Source organism: Taeniopygia guttata, chromosome 11 (assembly GCF_048771995.1).
Source record: "Taeniopygia guttata chromosome 11, bTaeGut7.mat, whole genome shotgun sequence".
Taxonomy (NCBI): domain Eukaryota; kingdom Metazoa; phylum Chordata; class Aves; order Passeriformes; family Estrildidae; genus Taeniopygia; species Taeniopygia guttata.
In genome coordinates, this window is record NC_133036.1 from 5,176,093 (window position 1) to 5,195,176 (window position 19,084).

General features: G+C 44.1%; 1 protein-coding gene across 6 annotated transcripts in view; it reads left to right on the top strand.

The window, feature by feature from the left end:
- Positions 1 to 19,084, top strand: part of PLEKHG4 (pleckstrin homology and RhoGEF domain containing G4) — an 85,143-nt gene that overhangs the window by 39,532 nt on the left and 26,527 nt on the right. For all 6 annotated transcript variants that reach the window (XM_030282232.4, XM_072934591.1, XM_030282230.4 and 3 more), the window contains exons 9-12: positions 2,099 to 2,197; positions 3,146 to 3,294; positions 16,129 to 16,267; positions 18,612 to 18,734. In XM_030282232.4, the coding sequence (XP_030138092.4) occupies positions 2,099 to 2,197; positions 3,146 to 3,294; positions 16,129 to 16,267; positions 18,612 to 18,734 (510 nt within the window). The remainder of the gene's footprint in view (positions 1 to 2,098; positions 2,198 to 3,145; positions 3,295 to 16,128; positions 16,268 to 18,611; positions 18,735 to 19,084) is intronic.

The following is a 19,084-nucleotide window of genomic DNA, read 5'->3' on the forward strand; positions in this document are numbered from 1 at the left end:
TTTCCTGTAAAGCTATGAATGCAAATTAATCTCTAGTATGAAAAAAATGCTAATAGTGTCTTCATAAGATGGGTACACACTGTGGTCTCTTGGCATGACTGCAGGAATTAAAGTTTTAGTATTTTACTCATCTGCTTGAACTGCATTAATTCTTTCTATTCTTTCTTGCCTTCAAAATATGGTCAAATCTGAAATGGAATCCTCTTTTGTTGTCACTCAGTGGCTCTTGAGTTAGACAGGAGGACAGACATCGGAAACTAATCTCAGCAGAAGGTGTTAGTATCATGTTGCCATTGGACTAAAGATTAAGATCTTGAGTGTAATAACAAGTTAAATCTTTTTGGGTTTGGAGCAAGTTCCCCAGATCAAGCTATTATCTCCTTGGTAATATCTGCAGTCCTTGCATGAGTGAGACTTGGAAGTTCTGGATAATCAGTTCAGAATTCTTCTTCGAGGAATATCTTTTACTTGCAAGCAGCAGGGTATGTGCAGACTGCCAGAAGCCTGCAGAGGTGGCTTCCATGGTACCAATACCCAGCTCTGTGTGCACTTGTGCTGTGGAGGGAGCCTGAGTGCTGTCAACCATATGCTTTGAATCTTTAAAAGTGCTATTGAGTTATTTGGCACACCAAGACTAGACAGGATTAAATCTCTGTAAATCTGCACACAAGCTGGCTGTCTTCATGTTGAGTTTGCTGACCCTGGTGGTTGATAGAATTGTCACCTCAGCTTCCAGAGGATCCAGTGGTCTTTTGGCTCTGACCTTGCTACCCAGAGTGCTGTGTAGCACAGTGCAACGCTTGAAGCAGATTAAGATGTCATTGATAACACCACTGTAGTGCTGGTGGCAGGCTTCAGAGGATAGGCTTGGCATGTGCCAAATGTTAACTTATTTTTTCCAACTTACATCTAAAAGTACTTGTATGAACCTGTGCTGATGGAGTAGAGGTACAGAGGCCTAATCTTGGTGCCCAGGGTTGACTTGGAGAAGTTGAAGTTTATCTGGCAGTGATGAAGCAGAGAAACTTTGCAAGAATTTATGGATGAGTTTAATAGACAGAGTTGAGAATACCTTGAGAGCTGAGGTGCTCTGTGTGTGCAGAAGGGTAATTCTTGAAGGAAGGACCATAATATCAGGCTACTTCTTGTCTTAGCATATAAAACATTACCAGAGGGAGTTAATATGGGAATTATTCTGTATGGAATGCCTGTTTATACTGTGTGTGATGATGACCCTGCGCTCAGCTCCTTTAGCTCTGCAGTTATGTGGCAAACAGCATTTATTTCCTGTCTCAGTGATCTCACCTGCATCCTGCCTGCTAATCTGTCACTGCTGGCAATGTTCCAGCACTCCAGGGGAGGAGGAGTTCAATTCAGTAAAGATTCAAACAGCTGCTTTTTTGTTTTGTTTTAAACACAGTTATTTTGGAATAACTTTTTCCCTTCTCTTGATTTTAGTGGCTAGAGGGTGGTATCTGGCAGTCTTCCGGCTTTATATCATTAACTTTTTTAAAAAATAGTGCCTCATGAACCCTTATGAAATGTTTGGACACTTTTTGTTTTGTTTTTTTTTCCCTGCTTCCCCCCCACCCTGAAGAACGGAAGGATTTCAAATTTGTCCATAGGTTAAGGTGCTTAATTTTAGAAGCTTTACAGTTTCCTAATCTTTGATTTATGCTACTTTTAATATGAAGAGAAATGATTTAAAGTAGAAAAATTCCAAGTACTTGTTTTATGTTTTGTTTCTCTGGAATTCATGCAGTGTGATTCATCTTCATGGAAAGTTACAAGAAATGCTAATAGAAGAATGTGAGACATAAGTGTACTGTTGTTTTTTTATTTTTTTCTGTAAAGCATGACCCATCCAAGCCACGAGTATGCAGGTTTCTAAAGTCTGCATAGAGGCCTTGGTCTAGTGTGATGCATCTGAAGCTTCATGGGCCTCTCTTTGCTGATACAGTCTCAATTATATAATTGAACCCTTGGATTAATGTGTTTGATCCTCTCTTGATTTTTGTACTCTGAAGCTTCTGCAAGCTCAGAAGACCTTTCCTGTCAGCTGTGAGACAATAATTTCTGCCTTGGTCTTTTCTTGTAGAAGCTGGAATACTTGATACAACAATGCCAGGGTGTTTGTGCCTTCCTTCAGGGAGCTATTAATAAAGTGGAATCCACAAAATTACCAGGAAAGGCTGAGGTAAGCATGTCACTCACCTCTGATCAGGGGTGCACCTGAGACAGAAGAGAGCACAAGGCTGGATAGCTTCAGAAAAGCTGTAGTTTTGAATTTGCAAGCTGTCGTAGCAGGGTTTCCCAGTACTAATAGAAGCTAATCCAAATGAAGTGATAGAGGCTTCAGTGGGTTTGGAAGCTGATTGATTCCTCAGAGCCACTCAGGAGATGTTTCCAGCTGGGCTTGCTGCTGATGGGTGCTTGCTCCAGCATTGGGGTGCATTCTCAGCAGCTCCAGAGCTCTGTAGCTGGTACAAACTTTGATATGCCATGTACACAGCAGCTGCCTTGGGCTTGGCTTGAATGGCCTGGAATAAAATCAGGTGACAGCTTAGTTCTGTGTTGTGGTTTCAGCTTTGGTGCCTCCAGTAAACAAGTTTGGAAATGGGGAAGAAGGGGAAGGGACAAAGACCTATGTGGTCACAAACTTTCTATTTCTCTTCTTGAGAAGCTGCTGTATCCCTGACATGGTAGGAAATTGCTGTCAGCTCTGCACTGAGGGTGCCAGTAGTAAATGATGGAGTATGTGGTAGTGGCCTTCCTGCAGTCATCTGTATATCCACAAACCCTTCATGTGCATCTTGTCCCAAGGCTTGGAGCCATGCAGATCCAGGCTCCCAGAACAGTAGGAGCTAAGTATGAATGGAAAGCAAGGCTGGAAAGTAATGATGGAAATTGGGTCACAATTTTAGCCTGGTGGGGAAAGTACCAGGAGGATAAGGAGCACTGTTTATCACTTTAGATTTATCAGGGTGGAGAGAAACAGCTATGGGAACCAACCTCCCCTTTTCCTAGAGTGAGGCCAGGTGAGACGTGGTTTCGATGTTTTTTGGTTTAGGTTCTGGTTTTTGCCTGTTCCTTCATTGCCTCTAGGTTGCAATAACTGCTCACCTCACTCTTGTCATCCCTCCAGGATGCAGCTGTGCTGCTGAGGAATTCAAGGCAATTGATGAAGAATGTTCTTGAAGATGCAAGTTTGGTCAAGGTGCAGCAGGAAGGTGGAGCGCTCCTCGCCAGACTGGGGAAGGAGGAGTCTTGTGTCACCCTTAGCCAAGACTACAGGTGAGCCCCCAGAGTGGGTGAAGAGGAGATGGGGATGAGCAAAAAGCAGGTGCTGGGATAGTCTCCCTGAGGTGCCCCATCATTTGTGCAGGCTGGAGAACAGCTTTGTGTAGCAAGGAAGTATGCTGAAAACAGTAAAGGTGAAAAATGTAATGACTTTTACTGTTACCTTGATTGCTTCTTCCCCAGTCCAAAAACTAGTCCAGATGGATACACTTAGATGGTTCAACTTCCTTTTTCAAGCCAAATCAGACTTATCTTCTGTAGTGGAGAGAGAACTGGATATTTTGGGTATCTGTAAAACACAAGCCTTAATTGATGATAGCAGTGATGAATGTTTAGCTGCAGGCCTTTATCGCTGTGTGATTTCCGAAGGCACTCCTTGTGCAAGGGGATTTCCAAGGACCTTAGCTGGGAGGAATGCTTGCTGGCTGAGGCAGGCTCTGATCTCCTCACACATTGGTTCAGTTTGTACAAACAAATACTCACTGCCCGTTTGCAGAGTTGGTATGAGAACCGGGGACTGAGAGAGCCTAGCTGTTTGACATCCCCAGGGCATTGCACAACTTGTGTTTGTGCTGTTAAAACACCTGAAGCCTATCAGCATGAGAAGGCCTCTGTGCTATGTGCTGTGCAAACAGCAAGGTAGAAAGGCAGCCTTTGCAGCCAGGAGCTTCCAGCCCAGTGTGATAAGCGCTGGCATGTGGGTGCAGGTGAGGGCACGGTGGGGGGTGGCAGGGTGGTGTGGAATAGCTCTGTGCATCCACAGCCTTGCTCTGGTTCAACTCTGTGTTGTCATCACAAGCTGGGAGGTTTGAAGGGAGGGGATCAAGAGAAGATAACAAAGTAGTTATGGAGTATCTAAACCAAACACTGTGAAAAGAACATTTCTCTTTTAAAAATCTGCCAGTGGATGACGGTGTAAGTTGCTACCTGTCACTGAAAGAAGAGGATCGACATTTTGGTGCAGAGAGAGGAGCATGAGGGCAGGCTGTGTAACTGTTTCTGTTCCCTGCTTGCTGTAGCTCCTGTCAGGAGTTCTGGCACACTATGCAGACACAGTTCTCTTGCTGAACTGGTGAAGTAATCTTGATGCAATTTTGGAATGAATTACTACAGTATAATCTTTTCATTCTCACATGACATGAGAAGCACAATAATACGGGTTTTTGTGCTTTGTTTTGTTTAGGTTTTTTATTATTATTTATTTTATTTTAACAACAGAGCAACTTTAGAGTCCTAAGAAAATGGGGAGAATGTGCATGAGTTTTATGTTTTGTTTTGGTTTTAAGCTAAGCCTATGTTTTTGTGCAGGGAAATGATCAACTTTGAAACCTGATCTGACGGAGCCCCTAAGGATAATTCATTGCTTTGACTACTTTAGCAAGGGGAGGGGGTGGGGATACACACAGAATTCTTTGATTGTACAGTGTTTGAGTGCATGCTGAAGCTGTGTAGCATGTTCTCTGCTTAATTCTGGTTACATTCATTGCCAGTGTGAAAGGAGACTGTGTGCCACAGCTCAAATCCATGTGGTTCTCTTCAGCTTAAGGAGAGTAACTGAATACAGCAGGAGAAAGTTATTGTTTTCTAGGCTGTGGAGTAGTTGCAGAAACTAAAATCCATGCAGTATTTTAATTTTCACCTAACTTGGGGCAGAAGACTAAAGAAGTCCACTCTTCTTTGTTTCAGGATCTCTTCAAATGGGGAAGAGAGCTCTATCACTTTGCTAGAGAACTCTGCTTAAGGCACTGTTGGTTTGGGTCCTCCATGGCTTTGCACTTACTTCTTCTTTCCTATCTGATGTGCAGATACTAAAGGTTCTAAGCTCTGCTAATATGTAAAGATTATGATTTTCAAAGGCTTCTTTAATTGATATGATCAAAGCAGGGTAGAGACAAAATATTGCAATTGGCCAGCTAAGCTAGCATGGAGTGGCTATCGATGTATGTAGGTCTAATATTTGATTTCCAACTGGTGATGTGGGAAAATGGAAAAGAACTGGCTTTGTGTGTGCACTCAGCAGGGCTTGTAGTACTGCTGCTCTGAACTTTGAATTGTAAAATCTTGATCAATGCTTAGTAGCCTAATTCCACACCCATTCTCCCAACACTTGAAATAAATTATTACAAAAGCAAGTCAAATGGCTTTACTCTTCTAAGTCGCCTTTGGTTCTTTTGTCTGTCATGTGTCCCATTGTTGTAGTTTTTTATTGTCTCTTGTGGTACAAAAGTCTGATAAATAGAGTTGTGACTGCCAGGACTTCTTAGTCATAAATTAAGGCCAGTTGTTAACAGGTGACTGTCTGAATGTACATAAATTACATATAAATAGAGAAGACAGTTTAAAGAGCAGTTAAAGTGGACTTTTGTCTCCACTTCATGAAAATATGCCAATCACAAGTGGAGAATTAAAGTTAAAATTGTGATTTTTTTTTAAGAATAGAGATGACAAGCCCATCTGCACCTCCGCCTTGGGATTAATGAGGCAAGGCATTGACTTGGGTTTCTTTCTCAGGCGATGTATTTTTCTAGCTATCACAGATGTCTTTCTTGCTATTTTGTTGTTTCAAAAAAAGAACAGTAGGAGCTGGTAAGAATAGAGATGGATGAACCACTCTGAAAATGCTTGACCACAGGTTGGAGATAATAAGTTAAAACAGGCAAGGAAGCAGGCATGTACTCAGTGCAGTCAGATGTTATCTGCCAAATACCTTTCAAGAGCACACAGCAAACATGAATTGTTTTAGTCTTTCTTTAGTAATGAAACTCTTGTGGAATTGGCTGTGGAACCTTCTCTGCTCGCTCTGCCCTCCTGGAGAGCAGATGCCCTTTGGAGTGTTTTGCAGCACAGAGCAGTGGAATCTCATTGCTGCTCACCTGGGATTTGTGAGGCTTTGCTAAGCCAGTGCCACAGGTTCTTTCTTGAAAAAAGTTGAACTCATTCCATCAGAGATGTGGGCATGCAGGAGGGATGTGTTGTGCTCCATCCGTTTGTTTCTCTAACAGGTGAGTCTTTCGTGGATGGTCTCATCCTGAGATACTGCAGCATCACAGCAGTGGCTTTGACCAGTAACTGCTCCCATTGTGAGCTGACCAGGAGTCTTCATACTCCTTTCTCCACCAAATACCACTGCACAAGATAGCCATGCCCGTTCAGGTGCTTATCCACAAAGGGAAGACAGTCTTCTCCAAGCAGGCTGTCTGGAACGCTGAATTTTCCCAGCTGAGGAGGGAGAAGCTCAGTTACCAGAATACACGTCCTGCAGGCAGCTCATTGCAGGGAGTTGGTTTCGGGGCTGTGGTGTGCTCAGCTGATCCCTCTGAGATCTCCCACCTCCAGCAAGACCAGGCTGAATTTGGCCTGGAGTTGGTGTGGGTGTGGCACTCATGAGCCAGTGTATCTTTGTGGCACCTCTTTAAGTGCTGTAATGGTAGGGTTGGCCATCCAGAGGTGCCGGGGGACTGCTGGAGGTGGCATTGCCACTTGCTCACTATTGATGGATTTAAAGCCAGCATATTTGCCTTCAGGCCATGAACTGCACTGAGGGCTCAGTGCTTCTCCAGGTCTATTAGCTGAACCCTTTTAGGTTTTGCTGTCCCAGTCTTTCTGGGGATTGAAATGTAGGGCTGTTAGCCTATCTGAAGTTCCTCTTGGAAAGTATGGCCAAGCGACACAGAGACCTCCATCACGTCAATGCTGTTAATACTTCTTTTTGCACTTTCAAACAGGAATTTTTTAATAACCAGAGTTAGTTTAATAAGATACATAGAGTTGGTTAGCAGGTGTAGCTTTGGCTTCTGGCTATCTAGTGTAGTGATCAGCTAACCTGTAGCTTGCAGGGAACTCACTGAGCCAGCTGTGAAAAGCAGACTAATGTATTGCTGCTTCTGTAGTGGATGTCAAAAACTTAGTTATGATGGCAATGTCAGAGAAGCTGCCAGAAGCCAGGCAGCAGCAGTGGGAGCTCTTGCTAAAGTGAGGCTGTGATGTGGGCCTGGGCAGCAAGGCCAAGACCCTTTTAAGCTGGTCTTTAGCCTGGTGTTTTTCACTGTTGTTCTCATTATTGCTACTTTTCCAGCATAGCCAAGAGCTGGAAATGTGTGCCTAGACAAGTACCCAGTGAAGGCCTTTCTTCCTGCAGATGTGTTATGAGTCACAATAAGTGTAAAGAAGGTATAACCATTTTATATGACTATATAGATGGTTTATACTAGTTTAACCAGAATGCACCTGTCTGGCTCTACCATGAACCTGTGTTCTCACTGTGGCACGGGAGTGGGATTGTGTCATGCTCTGCATGGTGATGGGCAAGATAGTCCCAAGGCTAGAGGTGAGAGCTGAAAGGAGAAAAACCTCAGATGGTGACGGAATGATCATGTTGAGTGCTTGGCTCTATGCACCAGGGAACCAGAATAAGCTTAATCTCTTCCCCCTAGCTCCTCATCTGAAAAGAATCTGTGCTTACAAGCTGTGAATAAGCAGCTTATAAATAGATGGAGGAGTGAATTCTCCTTTGTTTGCAGAAGGCAGTATAGTTAGTCTCTGTATTTTGAGGGTGGAGTGCCTAGAGCCAAGAGCTGGTTTTGTGAGCTGCCTATTTTTAGTGTGGCTTGGTGATCTAGTTGGAAGCTCTGGGTGGGGACCTGAGCTGAGCAGAGGGAATCGATAGTACAGAGCAGACTTCCTGAGCAGCAGGTGCCAGGTTCCTGGTGCTGGATGTGACCCAATTACAGTGACAAGAGCGGGTGATCTTACAGCTAAAAGCCTTCATAGTTCATATTCTGGCTTCCACACACTCTGCTGAGACTCTGGGTCTACTTGAAGCTGTGGGTAGTTAATTATGAAGTGGGGTGTAGCTGTGTGGTGCTGCAGACCTATTGTTTATGGATCTTCAGCAATGTTCTTGCTAGTAACAACTCCTGGGATGTTACAAGACCTGCATGTGCCATTCTGCAAAGTGGTGCATGAGCTCCCTGTAGTGGAAGTAAACCTGGATAATGTACAGGCTCGCTGCCTCTGCCAGGGGAATGCACAGCACTGGCTGAAGCTTGGGTAGTGTCAGAGAGACTAAGCTGATCATGCAAAATGTGAACAAGTTGGGAGGAAGCTTACGGGGGAGATAGGTGTCTGGTGTCTAAGTCCCAGTTTGGGCAGACTGAGATGGCTGGACTTCTTGGTTTGTAAGGTACAGCATGTGCATTGTCTAACTGCCAGCTACTGCCATAGGCTGGTGGTCATAGCCAGGCAACTTATCCTGGGAGTTCCTTCCTGGAGGCATTATTGTCTTCTGCCATCCCCTTTCTGCTTTAGAGTTGTGTGTCTGCTGTAGCTCTGTGTGTTTGTTCATAGTTCAGAGGATGCTAATGCTTTCTTTATCCCTCTCGCTGATGGCAGTTAAACTAGTGCCTGCTCATCTTCATTCCTCTCTGGGAGCTTTGGGAGCCTCTCATGCTACCACTGGCCACAGTGCGCCCTCCTAACGTGATCTGCGAGAGGCACCTTTCATTGCAGGGTCCTTTCCATGTTCCTCCTGTGGACCTAATCCTCAAACCTTGGGACAAGATGTATACTCAGTATACCTTTGAAGCCAGATGAAAAAATGTGCTTAAATTGTGACCTCAAAGGCTGCCACAAGACGCCTCTGCACTGTTACTAGTGACACAGAAGGTGCTGACGAGCGCTAAGCCTTCGGCCGAGCATGAGTGGCAGTGCTCTTCCCTGGCCTTATTTGTTTGTGTCAGGTGGAGGGAGGAGCGCAGGGCGACATTTCTACCCAAACACACACACACTGTGCTGCTTGGTATTCATTTTGGTTACAGTCTAACCTGTTCCCTCTGTTGGCGTGGTGGTTTTAGCCTACTAAAAAGCACTTATGCTCACATTAAACAAATCTCACTGCTCCGCACATAAAGGAGAGTGAAGCTGGGGCTGTTGTCATTCTGAGTGCATGAAGTGCTGTGAGACATCAATTGTGGCATTTGCAGAGACCTAAAAGATTGCAGAGTTCTGCCTAGGTAAGTCTTCAGTGTCCTCTTGGTCTTGATTCCCCTCAGCTCTCTTTCTGTTTTTCATTTTCTGCTGTCTTATATCCTAAATCTTCTTGAATTCAGTTAGAATTTACCCAGAAAACTCCAGTTTTGCTTGGTTTTGTTTGCAGTACTTGTCATGCCAACAGGGCATTAGGTAATTAATGACACGCTGTGTTTTATCTGTTTAAAAATATTGTGGAAAAAAATTGCAAAAAGTTTCCATTATAGGATGTTAGCTGAACTGCCTGACATTCCTGCCTTAGCCCAGGCTATCCCACAAGCACCATTTTTTATATAACTCTGTTGGGACAGATACTTCTGTTGCTGGGCTGGTTAATAGCACAGTCGCTACTATTATATGGATCATAGCCCTGGAAGTGGGCAAAAGGATGTATCAGTGCAATAGGGATATGGCTTTAAATGACAGTGTGTATGTATTTGAGCAGGACATCTAGAAAGCCTGGTGGTCTCAGCTTCAGGAACACAGCTCTCAGACTGGTGCATTTGACCAGGATATAAAGTATAAACATAAGCAGGTTAATGTACATTAGACAAGGTTTGGAGGTAGAAATTGTTTACTGCTGGTAGAAAACCACATCTTGAGGCTCAGTGTTCCCAGAATGCTGTTTCCAAATCCTATCCAAGGCTCCACTGCACAGGGAACTTTCCCCATAGGCAGGCTACTTGTTGGTTTGGGATTTATTATAATGATTTTTTTCCCAGTCATTTGTATGGATCTTACTGGGATTTTTAACCAGAATCTGAACACAGTTTTATTGTAACTGAATGCAAGCCAGGTAGGAGAAAAAACAAAGGTCACATCTTGGGACTGTGCTTGGACACTTGTTTAACTGTGTGCATTGATCCCTTGGCTTTTAAACGGATTTCTGAGTGTATTTCTGCTAAAAACACATTTAAACGAACTGAGCTCCAGAAGAGAATTCTCTTGGCAGTTGTGGTCTCTATTGCATTGTATTAATTGGATGCTTTGCTCCCAGGTCAGGTAACCTAGTGAGGAGGGATTCAGCCAGGTCTGTGGTCTCGGCTAGATCCACTGGTCTCATCCTCAGTGGGAGCAGGCATTCCCCAGCATCCCTCCGTGCCTTTGTAAGGACACTTCAGGGTTCTAAAAAATGTACCCAGTTCCTCAGATACTTTAATCAGGGAATTGAAACCACCATGGCTATTTGTGTGCTGCAGAGAATAATTAATCACATTTATTTAGCCATATCTGCTTTAGCTTCACCATGGCTAGTTTGGATTTTAACCTCAGCTGTATGTGAAGCTCTCAGCTCAAAGAGCAGGATTGTGCATTGGAGGTTGACCTCCTTTTATGGGATCATTATAAATATGGTACTTATGTAGGTTGCTACCAAAATGCAGTAATGACCAAGAATGACATTTCTCATCCTGCAAAACATCCCTCAGGCACACAGCACTGTCCCTGCAGACCTAGAAGGATTTCTTCCGGAAGCATTGCTCAGGATGTTTTAAGTGATTTTTAGCCAAGGTATCAACACACATGATCTGGGTGATGTCCTTGGGCTAATCCATCCTTTAAACCTCCTAGTTCCCAGATCCTATTCTTTTTCTGCTAAAACCTGTATGGACATCCACAAGGGAAATTCAGCATCAAGAGAGTGGAAGACTAGATGAAGTTAATGTTGTGACATCAAGTGTGTTTCTTCTAAATTGCAGAACAAATCAGATTAAGGATATCTGATTTTCCCAGGACAACTTAGCTGCCCTATACTTGCCCAAATGCCATGAAATACACTACCAACACGTAGTATTTCCTTCCATCCATTAATTTTTGCCAATTTAAATTTGGCCAAGGCTGGTCAGAGGATGGACTCTTGATTTCAGCCCTTTTGTTAGATCTGCTGTTCTTACTGTTTGTCAAAGCAGTTCTTGAAGGGGCAGACAGGAAGGTGCAGAATAGTGATGGTTCTGCTGCTCCCTTCCCTGTGCTGTCCTGTTTGCATCTCACTGACATTGGCAGGCATGGCGCAGGCAGCACCTGCTTTTGTGACTCTGCTGGATGCTTTTTCTGAGGCCATCTATTTTTTGAAAACAAAACAGGTATTTTGCTTTGAAAACTAAAGTGTAACTCTCCAAGGCTGTTTTTTTTTTTTTTTTTAAGAATGGATTCAAACCGAAATGGTCTTTCTAAATTATAGGTTTAAAATTACCCTACCATTATACAACAGCTTGGCACTTCTCCAGAAAGCTGAAGACGTTTGGAACCTTTTCCACTGAAATGATAATTGCCCAATGAAAATAGGATTTGGGGAAACATAAACTGACATCAAGCTACTCCTTTTTGCTATAAATTATATTGACTCTGCACTATTGCAAAATTGCTTTTGATGATTTGGCCGTGGAAGAATGTAGTGAAAGACTCTTAATACCACACTCCCATGTGCAGGGAAATTGCATTGCATCCACACAAATCTGACCTGAGACAAGACTTTCCACTGACTTCAAACAACTCTGCCTTTTGTGCTCAGAGTTGCACAGGCCACTATTAAAATATCTTTAAAGTCCTTAACAGCCAGGTGTTTCCTTTGTGTGCCAGGATGGAAGTTACTTTTTTCTTCAACCAAATTTTCACTATTTGGTTTCTTTACTCCAAGCTGCTGTGAAGGTATTGAAGGATGGGAATTAAAAACTTCTGAGTCTGAAGCTGAAAAAGAAATAGATATTTATGCAAAGTATAATTTTCCCCATAAAACTCCCTGTTTCAGGATATTGTGGAGTTTAGTAGTGTACTGGAAATCATTTAGGAAGTTTTTAAGATCTAGATCAGCAAATGGGTGTGTGTGTATGTAAATAGATAAACAGATGTACAGAGGTTTGGGACAGCATGCTCAATGCCCAGTGGATCCTCTCTGTGAGCCCTAAAGTGTCCAAGTGAATCAAAAAACCAAACTTTCCCATGGACTGTGAGTGATTTCTTTGTTCAGCTCAGTTTGCCTACCTACTTTATGCTACAACATGGAAAGGCTTGTATTTCCCTCTGTGTAAGAGAGTAAAAGATGGATGTTAGTCAGAGACCCTGTCCGGCTGGTAAAAGTGAACTGTCAGGGGGTGACAACAAATGAATGGAGTTACCTTGGAGATGCAACAGAAGACCAACAACTAGACATTGAGGTTTTAATGAATGCCTGCTAAGCAAGGCAGAACAGCATGGAAACAGCATGGCTGGTCCTTGAAAGGAAGAGCTGAGGTGCTGGGATGCTGGAGGAACTCACAGAAGAGCAGGAATGGTGTAAGGCCACACCTGAAGTTGTTTGGGAACTCTGAGCCCAGAGGAGCTGTTTGGAAACATTTTTTCTGTGCATGTTGTTTGCAGTCACTCAGGAAACCATTGGCAGGACCATGAGAAGGGGCAGTCTTAAGAGTGTTGAATTGTGGCTGATAAGGGCATCAGTACCCTGCTGCAAGCATTCACAGAGGAAAAAAAATCCTTTAAATGACAAAAGGAAGGGATTTTGGCTTATATAATCCCAAACCACCCAATTTACTGATAAGAGTTAATTTCCAGCCTTCTCTTGAACTGAATTCTCTGTCTGGTCTCTGCTTATAGCATGAACTCCCAAATACATCTTGGACTGACTTCAGGTAAGTTTGAGATGCTTGTGGATCACTAAAGCAAAGGTTTTCTTTGTGTCTTCAGTACAGGATGTCACTTTTAGTACCATTGAATCAGCTGAGACAGAGGGAGGATGACTGATTTGCATATATATATAGATTTTGTACATCTGTTGCTGCCACATTATTTACTGAGACATGTATTTTATGATTACATCCAATGGGGCAAAGGGATCACTTCTAAACTGGAGCTCCCTTCCACCTTCTGAAAATGTGCATAAAGGCTTAGTTGGATTGAGATCTTCAGAGGCAGGATAACTCCTGGGAAGGAATGCATGGGGCCAGAAGTGTTGTTTGGGGTGGATTTTTCTCAATCCTTTAGTTGAATACCAAGAAGTTCACTCAAGCCTGAAATGGGTTCCTCGGGCTGTGGTTGGTGGGCCACCAGGAGTCCTTTATTGCTGCAGTTCTGAACCTAACTTTCCCTGGAAGGGTTTGCTGACCATAAGGCCAGCACTGGTCTCAAGTGGTCTCCAGCAGATTGGTCTTTTCCACAATGGCTCAGAAAAATAGCCTCTTTACACAGTGACTTTGTGGTACACCTATTTCTGGTTAAAAAAACCTTGAAATGTGGGGGCTTTAGCCTTTTTTTTATAATCACTTCTTATCCCTCTACCTTGAGGGTGATTCCCCCCACCCCGTAGTTACAGTGTTATCTTCAGGGAAGCCTGTGTTTTGTGCCTTTGGGAAATGTGCAGTCTGCTCTGCTAGAATCTGTAGTATTTGTTAGGCCTTGCAGTCCAACTTACTGCTGACTCCTGTCAAGGAAAACTACTCAGACTTACAACAATGAGGGGTTGTTTCCTCTGTCAGATATGGAAACGGGCAGAGTGGGACTCCTGGCTCCTGTCCCCTAATCAGATCATACTCTGTGCTGGGTCAGGCAGTGCTAGAGCTGGAACCCTTGTCTCAGGTCCCTGTGTCATCAGCTTGCCATCTGACAATACCGGGTTAAGTGCTGAAGCCATGGATGCTCGCTTTGTCACTGGCTTGGGTGGACATAAAGCACCCTATTACAGAAAGGTCTAGCAGGTCAGTCTGGCTTGCTGATGAGTGCCATCAAAGAAGAAGCATCAACACCAAAGTGATTTCCATGGAAGCACAGGGAAAGATTCAAAAAATATTTTGCCTCATGAGGGGGTAATTGAAAATGTTTGCATATAGCAGCATGGAATGCCTAAAGTTATAGGTGCTTGATTGTCTGTGCCAGCGGGAGGAAGAATGTTTGCTATATCCATTTCCTGAGTGGATGAGAGCATTCATGCCAGCAGGGAATTCAGCCCTGTGGGAGTAAGGCCAAAGGGTGTCTGCCTGTCTGGCCATCAGTATGCTGGCAACTTACTCAGAAAATGGGACTTGACAGATATGCTCTGCTGCACAAAACCAAACAGCATTAGTGATGTTGCCAAATTTAACTTGCAGCCCTCGTCCGAACTGTTTCTCATTAGCTGTCCCAGCTGTGTCACTGCTGCTGACGGGAACTGGCCTCCACAACCTGCTCTGTAAACACTTTCCAGAGCTCAGCTTGGACAATGGTTATGACTCTGCTGCTGTGAGTCTCCTGGGTTGTATCTGGGTCTGTCCATTGGAAAGGATTACAAAACAGAAGGCTCATACATCACGGTTTGTTTATGGCAGTTTTGGGAAGCGCCAGAGCAGTGCTATAGCTTGGATCTTTCCATTGAAAGATTCTCTGTAGAGAACCTATCTGCTCTGTTCTGCAGTAGCACTGATCTTAGTCCAGAAACTATTTGGGTATTTTTGGCTGCACTTTGGAGAAATTCATTCAGTCTAATGGCATTTCAAAGAGGAAAAACAAAAGTATCTAAGAGCCTGAGGTTTGAGAAGTTGGCTGTTGCACACTGGGTGGAATTTTGAATGGAAAAATAGTGTGGATTTCTGCTATGCAGAGCTGCTTGTCCAGACCTATGGCGCTACCTCGTGTCAATTAAAACTACAGGATGGCTGCTACTAAACACTCATATTTGGTTGCATTTAATAGGTTCAAAATTGCCTGTAAACCCAGACAGAAATAAACATGTATGCTGAATTGTTTTGAATTATATTCCATTAGCAATATTAGCTACCTATTTTGCAAGTACTTCAGATCATTTTAATAATATGATAAAAAAACACGCTCTAATAAGTCAGAAGGTTGTAAGACGATGAAATGAAAATTGGTTTAGGAGTACAAGAGAGTACAGGAGATGACCAGGCAGCTGAACATGCCAGTGTAGAGCACAGCTGAAGGAGGCTGTAGTGTCTTCTTGTTGCTGTCTCTTGAGCCCATCATTGTAGGAGGGGAAATCTAGAAGCAAAGGAAATACAAGGAGAATAAACTTGAATGCTCTTCTGTCTCCCATCTGTGATTCATGCAAACCTGTGCTGGATAGGTGTTGCACACATCTAAAAAGAGATTGCTAATACTCATCATCTTACCAAGACTGTGGTTGCAGCATCTGAGGGCACTGGGCTGCATCCTGAGCCGCTCCATGCTTGCCTGTGTGCTATGGGCAGGCTGGCAAGGGAGAATGCCTCCTGGTGTTGCCTGCTGAGCTTTGGTCAGCACAGCTACCTGTGGGATATAGGGAGCTCAGTTTATGAATCTCTTCAGCACAACACTGTAAAATCCGATTTCTCCTGGCACTGAGTTGTTGTACATTTTGCGTATTTGTTTGGCTGGTGGAAATCCTGAGAGTAAGTGGGGCATCAGGCACTTAATACTGTTGTTGTCACTCAGGAGAGATTTGCTTACTAGTGGTTGCTTATTTACTTAATTAAATTCAAATGGTGGTTTTAGATGCTGAAACTGCTTGACTCTGTGTTTTGTGAAAATCCATTGATGCAACGATCTGTGTTTATGAAAAGCTGAAAGTGTGAGAAATATGGTAAATCTTGCAAGGAGCCTGGCTGGGAGGAGATGCTCTTGTCCTTCCTGCCAGGTTATCTGCATTGGGGTCAGAGTGGTGAATCATGGCAGTGTGTAAGGAGCAGCAATATTCTCTTCTGTTCTCCATATGGAGATGGCCCGTGTGGGTTCCACGGGGAGGATGACTGGAGTGCTGTTGTCAGCCAGGTTGTGTTTGCATGAAGCACTGGGGGAAGGACCTAATGCAAAACTCTTGACCAGACCTGTGTCCCCTTGCAGAGATGCACTCGATGCTGCCAGCGTGCTTTATAATCAAGTTGATGAGGGCGTTCACCGCCTGGTGATGCTGTCAAACAAGCGCATCCAGGAGCTGGAGCTGGTGATGGAGTTCGAGAAGGTGGAAGAATGTTTTAAGGAGGTAAGGCCTACCCGTCAGTTCCAGTGGCTGCTGCCCTCAACTTTGTGTTCCACAGCAGGTACTGGGCCTATTGATCTGTTGTGTGAAGGTGTGCAGTGATGCTTGATGCTTAAAAAGAACAGCTGAATGTAAGAATTTGAGATAGAGTTTCAGCAGTGCTGAGAATCAAGCCACTTATTTCCCTGATATGTCTTGATGCCAAGTGAAAGTCCCCTGGCTTCTGTCTAGGTGTGGATTAGTCAAACCCCATAAACATCAGTGAAGTGGCTCAAAGGTAAGCCATACACTTGGAGGTTGGGGGTCTTTTTTGACCCTCTCAGCGAGGCTGTTGATAAGGCATTCTTCGTACTTCACCTTGAGAAGCAGCAGAGCTATGTCAACAAGCTGATAAGTCTGCATGTCCCCTTTAGACTGTAGCTCCTGCAGGGTTTGCTGACATCCTGTTTCAGAATATCCCTTCCCCACACTGGCTGCCCATCCCTGTCAGGTAGTCTGTTGTTTAGATTCCTGTGCTGTTCTCAGGTCCCTGATATCTGGTAAGTCCAGGTACACTCCTTCCCCTCTGGGTGCAGCACCAGGCACACTTGGTTTGCCCTTGGGTGCAGCCCTCTCTACAAGCTTCAGGAAGGTAACAGCTTCTTGTCCTTAGCCCAAGAGCCATGCTCAACCTTCCACCCTCTGCACTTCTGTGGGATCTTCAAATTCCCTTCCTTTAGTGCTTGTTGAAACTCTTGACAGCCATGGGGTAACTGAAGCAAACAGGCACTGGCTTTCAGAAAGACCTTTGAAACCTGTAGCCCTGTTGATAGAGGACCTCAAAAAGTCATAAAGCGTCTTAGGTCTGAGTATCCTGCAAGAGCTGATCAGTCCTTTCAGTGTTGCAGATCCCTGATGTTCCATGTTGCAGATCCCTAAGCCTGAACTCAACCTTGAGATTATAGAGTTGCATGGTTTCCTGTGCTGCAACTCATCAACGATTACAAGTTTGTGTGTCCTTAAAAATCATGATTAGGATCAGTTTCACTATTGTTGTTCTGGGATTCTGGGCTCCTCTCCTCTAGTGGGAACTGGATTTGCAAAGGAGGCTGTAGCCTACCAAGTGCTTTCACAGGCCAAAGTGGATCTGGGAGTTTTAATGACTTCCCATTTGGAGGTAGACACTTGGGCGCCATGCAGGATGTGCTTAGGACAAAAAGTGTGTTGCAAGAACCTGGTAGTAGACTCTTGTTAAACACACAGATTCCTAATACGAAACAAAAATGAAGAAAGGCACAAAAGCAAGCACTGCAACCTGTTTCTGCTTTAAGCTGAACTTAATTTTTTTGTTGAATTGAGTAATACTTTGCTTGTAGATCACCAATGATGGTAGGAGCTGCTCCTGCTTTTAAGCCTTCCTGGGAGCTCTAGGAAGCAACAGTGTGCCTCTCTGCAGTACCGAGAGCCCACCACCATCTCTTCCTCTTTCCAGTGGGCTTGCTCCTTGTAACCTTCTCACAGTCCACAAAACTAGGAGTTTGTCCTTGACTATGGGGTTGAGTTGGGATATGGATTCAGGTGACATAGGAAAACAGGATGTGTGGGCGTTCGAAGCACTTAGTCTGTCCCTTCCCCCAGGTGCACCTATGCCTGGAGCATTGCAGACAAGTTTACCAGCCTGTTTTTAAAACCTAGTGATGATGGAGATGCTGTGTTATTCTGCCTGGCCTCCTATGACTGCTTTGCTCTTAGGGATGCTCTTCTTAGTCAGTCCTCTACCCCTCTTTGAGGATATGGGCTGGTAACTGCAGCAGTAGCTGGGCTCCACTGAGGAAAATACAGTTGCTGCTCAGCTTTGTGGAGAGCTGCCTTCAGAAAACCATTAGCTGAGAGTCCCAGAGAACCATGAAACATTACAGATGGGGAGAATCCATTCACACTGACATGGTTCATGTCCTGCGGGTCAGAAAAGGGAAGTGATGTAGAAAATCTGGCAGCAAGGAGATTTGATCCCGGCTGGAGGTAACAGTAATGTCAGCAATGTCAGGCCAGTCTGCAAGTTTCAGAGCTTGCTTTTAGACCATGGCTCACACAAGACAGAGCCCAGGCAGCCACTTGCCCTGTTTATGCCTAAGGCTACTGAGCAATAGCAGAGCTTTTCAATTACTCTGTAACCTGAAGTGGAAAAACTCTGAGCAGGAGGCTTAGACTGAAATGCCAGAATAGGGGGGAGAAGTCTACACACATTCTTTCCAGTAATGAGATGACCAGCATTATGAGAACAGTTCCTTGCTCTTTCCACATAAAGGCCTATGTTGGTGAGTAGCACAGGGTGACTAACAAGCAGGGCTTATCCCTTTTCTTCTAGGTCAGCAGTTGGATTGAGAATGTTGGCAGAAAACGGCTAAAGGAAACTATCAACCTGGATGATTCTTTGGAGATGCTGCTTCAAGCACAAAAGCAGTTCAAGGAGTTTGATCTTGTTGCCAGCGTAAGTATTGTCAGATTGGAAAATTATATTCTCCGGCATCTGAGTTGGTAGCATGTGTGTCTTGTATGTGCTCAGCCAAACACATGGTGCTAAGAGGGTTCATCACCCAAGTGTGTGTATTCCATCTCACTACATAGTCTCCCTGCTGTCGTTTTGCAGACAAAGCCACCAGCACAACACTTAGTAGATGGCATTTAGCAGTCTTGGGGAAAATAACTACTGAGTTGAAAGATGAATTTTCTTGTTCCTCCTTTGATGCGCTTGTAACACTGCCTTTTTCTGATCCTGATTGAGCCACGGTTTTGCTGTGTAGGCCTCTACAAGCTGCTGTGTGATAAGTGTAAATCATA